The following is a 12,399-nucleotide window of genomic DNA, read 5'->3' as shown; positions in this document are numbered from 1 at the left end:
GCGTTAGTTGCAGAAAGCTTTCGGAAGGGGCGCGGGAGGTTCACTACATAGACTTAGAAGGTAAAAGAGAAGAAGATGGCTTTCGCCTTCGAGCCGACTTAGGCGGATGCATAAGGGACCTTATGAGCTTTTATTTATATCCGAATCTATCTACAATAAATATGGAGCGAACCGGCGAGGAAAAGAAACAAACTCATCTATAAAGCACTTTCATGTTCCTTTCCTTGCTTGGTCCGCATTAGCGTTGTGCACTTCACCGTTGAAAACAGACGATCCAGGTCCGACAGCATGCTACAGTGCACCTTTCAGTTCCACACCTGCAACGCGGAAGGAATGAGAGCGCACCGACTCACCAGGTGATCGTTTTTGCGCGTGTGCCTGGGGGAGCAGATGACGTCCGTGGTGACGGAGCGCAGCCCATCACGGCCTTCCTTGTCGAGCTTTCGCCGCAGCACGAGGCTCTTGGTTCCTGGCAATAAGGTGAGCGGCGAGCCCTCCGGGTCTGCCATGCGCAGCTCGATGTCACCGTCGGGCTCGCCCGCGTTGCCGACCACCTGTAGCCGGCCTACGATGCTCTCTGCGAAGTATTGTTGTACGGGATGGGGCGCCTTCAACTACCACTAAACATATCATTTATTTATTTATTTATTTATTTATTTATTTATTTATTTATTTATTTATTTATTTATTTATTTATTTATTTATTCTTCTTGTTCTTCTCTTCTTTCATTATTTCTTTTTTTCTGCCTATATATTTCTGCGACGCTGGCATTATTATTTCGTCTTTACATGGCGTATCAAATGACATTCATTCATTCACTTCATTGAATCACTGATTTAATTATTTGCCGAAAAGAACAGCAAAAAAAAAGCAACACATAAAATAAACTTAGTTAACAGTAATACAGGAACCCCACAATGAAAATCATTCAAGGACAGACATCGGACGAACAATAAATGCAACAGCTACAGAAAATAAAGATCCTAACGCAAGATCTGTTGTGTTACCATACGTGTATAGCGCTAAAGGTACAAATTGAATCTACATAGAGAACACTCGGATTACGCATGTCAAGACGAGGCATGCAGAAAGTTAATGCTGGCACGAATTGCGGACACGAAAAGTGGTTGTGAGTTAACTTCTACAAGGATAGGTAATTACAGTATTTTGCCATTATTTTCAAGGTTTAGTATTGAGAATACGCAGTACACGGGCATAGTCACAATACACACGGTACTAGAAACAAGAAACCAACAGCACAGGATACGAGTGAAAGTAGAGCGAGCATAAACTCCTGCCGAACGTTTCTAACGTGAGGCGGCATTGACACCTCACATTTCTCACTTGAGAACGGGAAACTTAATGGTTAGCCTGTATAGCGCTTTTGCTTTCTTGAGACATTAAATAGAGGCTTCAGTCGTTAATAGCTCAAGACACAAATTATCGTGTTAACTCACTCAAGGCTTGTACAGATTCCGTTTTTTTCTTTCTGAAAACTGGCTTTACACTAGGCAGGTGCACATGGATATATATGTCGCTAGTTCCTCGACTTCGTTTAGTATGACACGTGCACAAAGTTTAACGTATATGGTTCATAATTACCGAGGTCTATTTCGATGTTCGATATTTACAGCTTCCGTTCACAATACATCGTCAAAAGATTTACTAGGTATGTAAATTTAGTCATAGCTTTTTTTATCCCATTCACGTTCTATATGAGGCCAAGAGCCTTCACAGACAAATGACTCCACAAAATGATGTTATGACTCTAGCATGGCGTTTTGGGTTAACAGATATAAAGCTCTTTGGTACGAATGGCTCGTTTTCGCACCATAACTGTATGAAATTTTCTGACGGTGTTATCACCAAAGCAAGCACAGCATAGTTTACGCTACAATAAAACTGAATAATAAAACAAAGATTATTCAGCAATAAAGACTGTAACACTGTTACAATAATTATTCCACCGAAAATAAGCGTCTAATGGTGTATCAGACCCAGTGAAGCAATTCACCGTCGAGTTCTGACGCTGAAGAAGCGTTTAGCCGTTCGCTTACATTCCCTATTATTGTCGGTGTTTTCTGCACAGTTTTCGACGACTAAAATGGCAACGTCGAAGCGAGATCGCCTGGTAGACTTACCCACTGGAAAGGCTTCGTTGACTGTGAACGTCTCGGATGACCCACCGTGCGTCAGGTAGCACAGGTTGTCTGCAGGCAAAGAATGAAGCAGAATGTCACTGATCCTGTGGTACAGTCAAGCATGCCCTTTGGTAGGGCACCATAAACTAAGTCATGGCGACACGTTCGCCTTTCCTTCAGCTGAAACTCACTGATAGCACTTAGCAATAACTAGCGCACCGTGTGTGTTTACCTGACACGCTCCTCCATGTTGAGGCTATAATTTTACCCCGTAAAGCACACACCGTGATGCGCTTCTGTACAATGGCGATTCTCCGCCTTTGATTTGCTCTCTTTTTCTCTCACTTTCTATTTCCCTTTCTCGCTTTTTTTCCGAGGTACCTAACGTTCTAACTACGAATGACCCCCACCCTCCCTTCGTTTTCATTCCAGTTTGAATAGTAGAAGAACAAGCCTTTTTTTTTGGATACCAGGAGCTCTAAATATCACTGTCAATTTTATGTGCTGCCTGTTTCACACTTTTCCTCCAACCCACCTCCTTCCTTCCTTTCTCCTTCAACCCCACCTGAATGTATTGCTATATGAAATAGAAGCTCGAAATTGCGTTTTCTGTGGTGGTCCATCCCATTGCAGAAAATTTGCCACAGTTCCATCGTGTCTTCTTGTCTTCAGCTTTACTATATATTCGGAAAGCGATCACAAAATTGCATCCTGCAACAGTGGTGGAACAGCAGCCCCGCTCCGTTACGCCCTTTGCGGCCCTGCGTGTAAGCAATCTCTCCTCTTTGTGTTTGTTCTTTTCTTGGTAGGAAAATAAAATAACATAACCTACAGTAGCACAAAACATAACTCAATCGTCTCGCAAATTCGAACAAAAATTGGCTATTAATACTTTCTGGAGTTATACTTGACAAGTTTTCGACCACCTGTGGTTGTTTAACGCGGACGTAAATCTAAGTGCACGGGCATCTCGCATTTCGGCTGCATCGAAATTCACTTATCGCGCCCGAGATTGAACACACGTCTTTCGGGTCAGCAGCCGAGCCCCGCGACCACTGTGCCACCGCGGCGACGACTAGAAATTGATGGGAAACGACAATCAACGGCGTCATTAGAGAGCTCGTATACTCCGCGTACCACAAGTAATAAATCAAGGAGGATTTCACCGTCCACCCAAGGCCGTTCTTATCTCTATGAGATAGAGAGATAACAATCTTTGATGAAATTCCCGGAGATGCTAGCCTGGTTTGTCGCCTGGCTTGCTACTCCAAGTGTCGGGTGATGAGTATGATATATAGAATATGGAAAATTCTGAAACCTAAAAACCAGTCACACAACATCGCGTTCGTCTTCTCCGATGGCACTGACGTATGACTTGCTCAGTGAGCTGAGCTGACGTTATAAATTCTTATTTCTCTTCTGGTCTTTACCTGCGAGGCCTTCCAGAGTGTACCAGTGCTACCTCGTCAATGTTTCAGCGGTATGACTCCGATCGCCATCTCAGGTCAGGGAATTTCTGAACTCATCGACAACCTAAAAACTTCAGGTGCACCAGGGCCCCACAGCATGCCGTCCAAATTTCTAAGCAGTTCAAAACTTGTGTCGAGCAACTTTTTGCACATTATTTTCACCCTGTCGCTTTTGGAAGGCCAAATTCCCGATGACTGGAAGATGGCGAAAGTTACGCCACTCTTCAAGAAAGGTAACCTTTCTGATCCGTCTAATTACCGCCCCATATCGCTGACATGTGTATCTTGCAAAATATTAGAAGACATCATATTTTCCCACTTTGGCCGTCATCTTGAAGATAACTCTTTCTTTTATAGTAAGCAGCACGGTTACCGCCCCGACTTATCATGTGAAACGCAGTTGGCTGAAGTCACTACTGACCTGCATTTAAACCTGGATGCCTCCTATCAGACTGACGCCATCTTAATCGACTTCTCAAAAGCCTTCGATCACGTTGCTCACCGTCGTCTCATAACTAAGCTTTGCACACCAAATCTCGACCCACTTATACTATCATGGATGGTAAGCTTTTTGACAGCTCGCTCACAATTCACTTCCATTCCGGGGTTCCTCAAGGTGCGGTCCTTGGCTCTCTCTTGTTCCTCATATTCATCAATGACTTGCCATCCGGAGTTACATCGTCCATCCGTCTTTTCGCTGACGACCGTGTTGTGTATCGCAGAATCACCAACAGTGCGGATCAAACATTACTGCAGCAAGGTCTTAACATCATCGAAGCATGGTGCTCTCGCTGCCTCATGGAACCAAATATTTCCGGATGCAAATACATGGTCATCTCACGTCAAAAAATCCAACCTTGTTTTTCTGTATTCCCTAAACTCCACTGAGATATCTCAAGTTTGCTCCTACCGCTACCTGGGTGTCCTCATAAACAGTACCTTGAGCTGATCAGACCACATTGTCAAACTCGCAGCACACTCCTGCAGGACCCTTGGACTTAAAAAAAAAGACCTCTGCGGCTTTCCCCTCCCGCTGTCAGGGTACTTGCGTACGAAACGTTCTTGAGGACTGAACTAGAACTTGCTTCCGCCGTTTGGAACTTCCATCAGGATTATCTCATCACCCCACTTTATCTATTCTGGATATTCACTTTCACTGTCATTCTTCAAACACTGCACTTGTATCATGACTTGTCCTTACAACATTTATCTGTCCCCCCTCCCCCCCCCCGCCCTTATGTAATGTCTTGTATAGGCCTTTAAGGGTTAAATAAATGATGATGGTTAAATGATACGCACAGTCACAAACACACATATACTTCAAAATAACCACTGCGTTAAGAGAATTTCTTACCCCGCACAAATAACTGAACGAAAGAACTGAACGACTCTTTGCTGACGATTGCGTAATCTATCGTAAGATAACTTCATCATCAGATCATCTAGCTCTCCAAGAAGACCTAGATCTCATAACTAATTGGTGCTCACGCTGGCAAATGTCACTCAATACCGATAAGTGTAAGCTAATGACCTTCACTCGCAAGAAATCGTTTTCCCTCTTTAACTATACCCTTAATAACTGTCATGTAACACGCACATCATCTTACAAATACCTTGGCGTGCATCTATCACCCACACTGTCATGGATCACACATATAGATAAAATTTCAGCACAGGCATCTCGCACTCTCGGCTACCTTAAACGAAATCTTAACGACGCTACAACATCGACCAAATCACTCGCATGTCTAGCATTCGTTCGTCCTACACTTGAATTTGCCTCATCAATTTGGTCACCTCATCAGGCCTACCTAATCGACGTCCTTGAACGTGTACAAAACCGCGCCGCGCGCTTCATTGCTAAAAATTACGGCCGACATGCCAGCATCACTCACATTAAATCTTCGCTGTCATTGCCTTCATTAGATTCCCGCCGAAAGATCGCTTTGATTTGCTTATTTCATAAAATAGCATCCGGTAAACACATAACCACACTCCCTCTTTCCAAACCGACACGAACGTCCCGCCGTTTGCACAATAACCGTTCCTTCAAACGCATTTTCGGACGCACTAACGCATTCAACTCATCAGCATTGCCAGTAGCACTTGAATTATGGAATGGTCTTCCCGATAACGTTGTCAACATTGATGACCCTATATTGTTTCGTCACGAAGTAACCACCATTTTTTCATGACTAGTGGCTTCTACCTTCGATTAAATCATATACATGCTCTTCTCTAACTATTGTATAATTTGTTGTTGTCAAGTGATGTAATCCTTACAAATGAGTATCTCTGCATTTTGTTTATTAGTTGTATGTCACGCTTGTTCTCGCTAACAATTATATAACGTTGTTTCATAGCTTTATGTGGCATAACATGTATAGTTTTTTGCTTCCACTTATGTGATCTTATACAATGTATAATCCCCCCTCACACAATACTCCTGCTGGAGCCTGTGGGGGTTTTGTGAATAAATAAATGCAATCACAGAGCTTTCAGCGTCTGCGCGTTCTGGTCGTGGTAAGAAAACAGATTTAAAAGACCGCGGAAAACGTGCGACCACCTCCACCGTCGTGCTGCTAAGTGGAAAAATTCTCTCACTAAGAGAAAACAGCTCCTGCAGAGTTAATGTCATTAAGACACATCACGTCAAATGCCTGAATCATCTGCGCGTCCCTCCAACGAACAATTGCAACATTACAGTTTCAAACCGGTACAATTCTACGCGAAATGAAAACCGCGCGCTCTGGTTATGCACAAAGGCGGATCGCGAGATAATTTATTTAATTACACCCAAATTCCTGTGATGCCCTTTTGGGTCAGCTGTGTGAGTGTATATTATAAAACAGAACCACCGTTTCGATATCAACTAATAATCTTCTAGCCGCTGGTCAGTTCGGTTTTTTCAAGGTCATGAGAAACCGCTGCTCTTAGATAAAGTACCACCTCGTTGAAAACATACAAGATGCTCACACTGCGACTGCTTGTGACATCTAAAAAGGCTTTTTATTTTCGTCGTCACAACTGTGTTGAAGAACTTTCCATTCTATGGAATTTAATATACAATAGCACAGCTTCCGTAAAAAAAATTGTATTTGACTGAAACTCCCATTATTCAAATTTAAATATTGTATATTTTGAAAGCAATCACGTGGAGTAGGGTACGACCGAAGGGTGTATACTGGAATCCAGTTTTATGCAGTGATGATGTTGAGAGTATCAGAACATGTTAAATCATCGTGCCATATGCGCACGATACCAAGGTCACTCACAAATCAATCAATCAATCAGTCAGTCAGCTTTAATTCTATCCATAAATAATACAACATAAAAGCAAAAAGTTGGAGTTCGGAGCAAAACGCTGCATTTCCGCAGCTTAACTAAGCTCTGACCACCTTACAGCAGCAGTGAAAGGATGGCTTGTGATATAGTTCTTCTATGCAGACACAGCACATGGTTTTTATCCGCACACGCATTGGCAACTACAGGAACAATACAGCCACGCGCGCTTCTTTTGTTATTTTTGCGTAACTAGTGCGTTACACGCGTAGCCGCTGCCTTGCGCAAGCCGTGCCCTAATGTCTCGGAACCTTACACATTGTTTCGTAATGTTCTGATAGGCTTGAGCGTGCAAACACGAACTGTTCAGCTTATTCTGGGACTCACGCGACCACCAGCGATAAGGCTCGAATGTTGAATGCCGCGTGCATAAATGCCGGCGCGCCTTACCGCAGATCACATTATCGACGGCCGACGCTCTGTTCGCCGTTATCAGTATACAGCGTGTATCACTTGTTTGCAGTTTAACTTTCCGTTTCCCGGCCCCAAGTTCGGCCAAATAAAGAGTTTCATCTTGGACACGACGACTGTTACCTTCGTCAACGTCACGACCGCGTGATATCTGGCGGAGGTGCTGTTCGTTCATGTTCTGGACGCCCCCGCCAAGCCGTGAACCCAGCCCACGTTGCGAAGACAGCGACACCATCCGCGACATTCGAGCGAGCCGCAGACTGAAAGGACTACCCCCACAATACGGACCCCTACCGGACAAGCCAAAGCCACGGCGACGAAGACAAGCACGATGACTACCGCAGTGTCCCCTGCGGTAGCACCCTGCGGTGATGCAGCTGCCCAGGGAGCCGCCGACATTCCGTGGTTCGCCATGTGAAGACCCTGAAACCTGGCTGGAGACGTTTGAAAAGTATCGACATTTACTAACTGGAACTCCGACGACAAGCTGCGCCACGTGTACTTTTACCTGGAAGACGGCAGCAAGGACCTGGTACGAGATTCGGGAGCCCGCACTTCTAACCTGGGACGTCTTTCGCAGCACTTTCTTGGCGACGTTCACGAGCGTCGTCCGAAAGGAAAGGGCAGCGGCCTTGTTGGAGACACGGGCGCAACACCCGAACGAAAACGTCTGCATCATCACGGAAAAAATGAGCCGACTTTTCCGCCACCCTGACCCCGACATGCTCGAGGAGAAGAAAGTCCGCTTACTCATGCGAGGCGTCAAGCAAGAACTTTTCGCTGGGCTGATGCGCAACCCACCCAAGACTGTCCAGGAATTCCTGACTGAAACAACAGCGACCGAGAAGACGCTGGAAATGCGTACGAGGCCATACAACCGCCGCATTCTTACGACGACCTACGGGGAGGTTCAGGAGCGGCAATCCGATGACCTGCGCGCCACCATCAGAGCCATCGTGCGGGAGGAGTTGCGCAAAATGTTGGGCTCCTCTCAGCCTCAAGTGGACCCGATCGCCCACGTCGTACGCCAGGCAATCTAGCGATTTCTGAGAGCACCTGAACCAGTGCAGCCTGAGCCACAAGCTATGAGCTACGCAGCCGCAGCACGCCGTACCGCTCCCCCAACCCGCCCACGTCAAGACGCTGCACCGCCGCAATTCCGCCGCCAGACACCACCTCCGCCACCACCGACGTCAAACCGCCCGCCTGCCGGCCAGCAATACCGGCCGAGGAAAATCGACATTTGGCGCGCCCCAGACAACCGCCCTCTCTGCTACAACTGCGGGGGAGCCGGCCACACCTACCGCCGCTGCCAGTACCGAAATATGGGGCTACGCGGTTTCGCTGTCAACGCTCCGTGTCTACAGCAAGGTGAACGACCTCACGACATCGCTGACTACCTCGCAGGAGCGCAGCGGACACACCGACAACCTGCCCGATTGCCGTCGCCAGGCCGCTACATGTCACCGCAGCGCCGCCAGTAAACCGGCCCTACTCGGGGCCGTTCCGCAAGCCCATATCCGGAAAACTAAGGGCAGCAACCTATAGAGGTGCGGTTGCTGTACGACGTAATACCGAAGATCCTCCGGCGCCGACGGCGACGCCGCGACAGAATACGCCGCAAGCCGAACAAGGCCCTGACGTCGAAACTTCGTGGCCAGAAGAATACATCACGAGGCTCCGCGGAAGCAGCGGAACAGACCGACGTACCCGTGATCCGACGCCACGACCTAACCGCAACGCTAGGCGACGAACTAGCGACCTCGACGTTCTCATCGACGGCCACAACGTCGCCGCTCTCGTAGATACTGGAGCCGACTATTCTGTCATCAGTGGGTCGTTCGCCGCGAAGTTGAAGAATGTTAGGACTGCTTTGGAAGGCCTCGAAATTCGGACCGCTGGAGGACACCTAGTGACACCGGCGGGAATCTGCACAGCGAGAGTCACCATTAATAACTGCATTTATCCTGCGAGCTTCGTAGTGCTACAGCTTTGCTCGGGAAATGTCATCCTTGGTATGGACTACTTAAGCTTACATGGCGAAGTAATTGACCTGAGATCCACGTCGATAATATTATCCAGAGAAAAAGCACTACAGCCGCACCCGATGTCAGGAAAACACGGCTTGAATGTGCTGGAAGACCAGGTCACCATTCCCCCTCGCTTCAGCGTCATCATTTCCGTCGTCACTCAGAAAGTAGCAGACCAGGCGTCATTGAAGGCGACCAGCACCAGTTGAATAACCGCGAGATTTGCGTCGCAAGAGGGATAGCCGAGGTGCTGGGAAGGAAAGGAACAGTGATGCTCACTAATTTCAACAACGAGTACAAGCACGTGAGCAAAGGCACGATGATCGCCTACATCGAAGAAATTGTGGAAGCCACCAATGCTTTCACCGATTCTTCCGAGCCTACTTCGACGAACCACACTCCTCAACCAGCTTTTGACGTCAATCCCAGCCTTCCGAAACATAAACAAGAACAGCTCAAAACCCTGCTCTTGCAATACAAGGACTGCCTTTCGTCGTCGTCAAGAATTCGGCAGACCCCAGTCGCAACACATCGCATCATTACTGAGGAAAGTGCCAGACCACTCCGTCAGAGCCCATACAGAGTTTCTCCGCGATAACGCGACGCCGTAAAGGAACAAGTCATCGAAATTCTACGCGACCACATCATCCTGCCGTCCAAGAGTCCGTGGGCGTCACCCGTGGTGTTAGTGAAGAAGGACTGAACCCTACGTTTCTGCGCCGATTATCGTCGCCTGAACAAAATCACAAAGAAGGACGTGTATCCTCTCCCACATATAGACGACACCCTGGATCGACTTCACAGCGCGAAGTACTTTTCGTCGATGGCCTCAAGACCGGCTACTGGCAAATCGAAGTCGACGAGAGAGACCGAGAAAAGACTGCCATTATAACACCAAACGGTCTATTCGAGTTCAAGGTCATGCCCTTCGGTTTTTGCTCGGCACCTGCGACATTCCAATGCGTTATGGATACAGTACTGGCAGGCTTGAAGGGGCAAACTTGTCTCGTGTACTTGGACGATGTCATTGTGTTATACATGCGGCATCGACAATACATAATACCACTACATATTTAAAAGAAGCGGTTTCGTTATATCTTGATTTCAACACATCAGAACGCTTTCATAACAGTTACACAAACAGATCCTGTAAGTTTTTGTTAGTAATGGTTAGGAAATGAACAATTTTCCTTTCCGTAATGTGCATACGAGTAAGGAACAAAGTATAGCGTGTTATAACTGAACGCCCCGCCACGGATGTCTAGTGGTTATGGCTCTCTGCTGCTGAACCGAAGGTCGCGGGATGGAATCCCGGCCGCGGCGGCTGCACTTTCGATGGAGGCGAAAATGTTTGAGGCCCGTGTACTTAGATTTAGGTGCACGTTAAAGAACCTCAGGTAGCCGAAATTTCCGGAGCCCTCCGCGACGGTGTCTCTCATAATCAAATCGTGGTTTTGGGACGTTAAACCCCACATATTATTATTATTGTTATAACTGAAAGGGTAAGAAACAGGTGTGTTCCTAAGATGTGCTAGTTTTTGAAATAGTTGCACTCTACCTGATGTGGTGTGTTTGTATGTTGTTAATATTTTATAATTGTACGTATTGCTAACAAAATGGCTGTGCTGTCTATTTATGACCGATGTTGAAACGTTGTTTACTTCAAGAGTTTAATACCTTAATTGCACGAGAGCATTCTTTTCTACGTTTCACTATATACACTGACAAACCAAGGACTCCGTCAATGATGATGATGAGAACTTCTGTAATAACAAGGAAGGGAATACGGGCTACGGTCATTCCTAGTCCAGAACATCTATGACGTCTTCAGTGATGACCTGCGCGTGCCGCATAAGTGTCCGGCAAACCTCCGAGAAGGAAGTAGGAAAGACCTGTGCTCCACAAACGGCAACGCTTCGTTACTCCCCAATTATAAAAGTGTCGTTTGGGCGGCGGTATTTTGGCACAGGAATGCGAGCTTATTCTCTATGTTTTTTGTTGTTGTTGTTTTTTTTCGTCATGATGGCCGTCATATCACGCTCCCGCCCAATTATTGAGATTGCGCGTGGAGGAGATTTGTAAGCGTCGCGTCGCAACAGGCAGTGCCACCGGCAACAAAAAAAAATCTAAATATAATTCACGCAGAAGTGTTCCATCATAGCCTGTGATTCCAGCAGGGCATTCACGTTCTTAGTTCGAGCGAAATGCGCGGGCAGTGGCCACCCGCGCAATAAACGATATTATTTTTTTCTGTATGTTTTTCTACGTTACGCTACTTAGCGATTGAGCGGCAGCCGCTCCGAAAGCAGTGGCAGCAATTAGCGAAATGAACTCCCGACACTATGCGTACGACCATTTATTGTGGCGCCACGAAGCTTGGGGGACATCGACAGAAGGGAGGGCGTGATTTTTCTTTCGGCGTGAAGCTGATAAAGGCCATGGAGTGAAATCTCCTCAAGCAGACGCCTTAATTATATAGAGGGTAAGAAGGGAAAGTGTACAACAAAAGCTATGAACATAAAAAAGAATATGCGTGTGGCATCGAAGGGGCAAATATATTTACGCGGGGGTTCGGTGCGTCGGAACTACCGAAGCATTGCGACCCCGACGATATCGGTCAGTGAGGGTCGCATCCACCTGTTTGGACGCGTACGCGCGACGTGTGCGATCAGAACATCCAAATGGAGGGCGTGTCACTGTTCCCATTTCATGGAGAGCCCGCACCGTATAACCGAAAAGGCCGCAGGCGTTCTACAAGGAGTCATTTTGTACACGTCAGAAGTTTGCGAAGTAGGTAAGATTTCGGAGTTAATTATGCATACGTTACGTCAGTATAATGACGAAGCTGAATTACGAAGCATGAAAGTCGATGCAACCAGCTGAAATCAAAGAAAAAGTGCCATGGGTATATAAAAGCGAGCAGGGTTGCCAATGTCTACACGCTGTAAACACATTGCCTATGGCAGTTTGGCGGCCGAAGGCAGCGCTAGTTGTGTAATTACTCT

The 12,399-nt window shown here is 46.7% G+C and overlaps 1 protein-coding gene across 1 annotated transcript in view; it reads right to left on the bottom strand.

Moving 5' to 3' along the window:
• Window positions 1-12,399, bottom strand: part of LOC119386682 (protocadherin-16) — a 203,509-nt gene that overhangs the window by 80,652 nt on the left and 110,458 nt on the right. Inside the window, exons 2-3 of the mRNA XM_037653973.2 lie at window positions 2,143-2,211; window positions 354-577 (exon numbers count right to left, since the gene is read on the bottom strand). Coding sequence (XP_037509901.1) covers window positions 354-577; window positions 2,143-2,211 — 293 coding nt within the window. The remainder of the gene's footprint in view (window positions 1-353; window positions 578-2,142; window positions 2,212-12,399) is intronic.

The sequence above is a fragment of the Rhipicephalus sanguineus genome, chromosome 3, assembly GCF_013339695.2.
Source record: "Rhipicephalus sanguineus isolate Rsan-2018 chromosome 3, BIME_Rsan_1.4, whole genome shotgun sequence".
Classification (NCBI taxonomy): Eukaryota; Metazoa; Arthropoda; class Arachnida; order Ixodida; family Ixodidae; genus Rhipicephalus; species Rhipicephalus sanguineus.
This window is presented reverse-complemented; position numbering and strand designations above follow the sequence as displayed.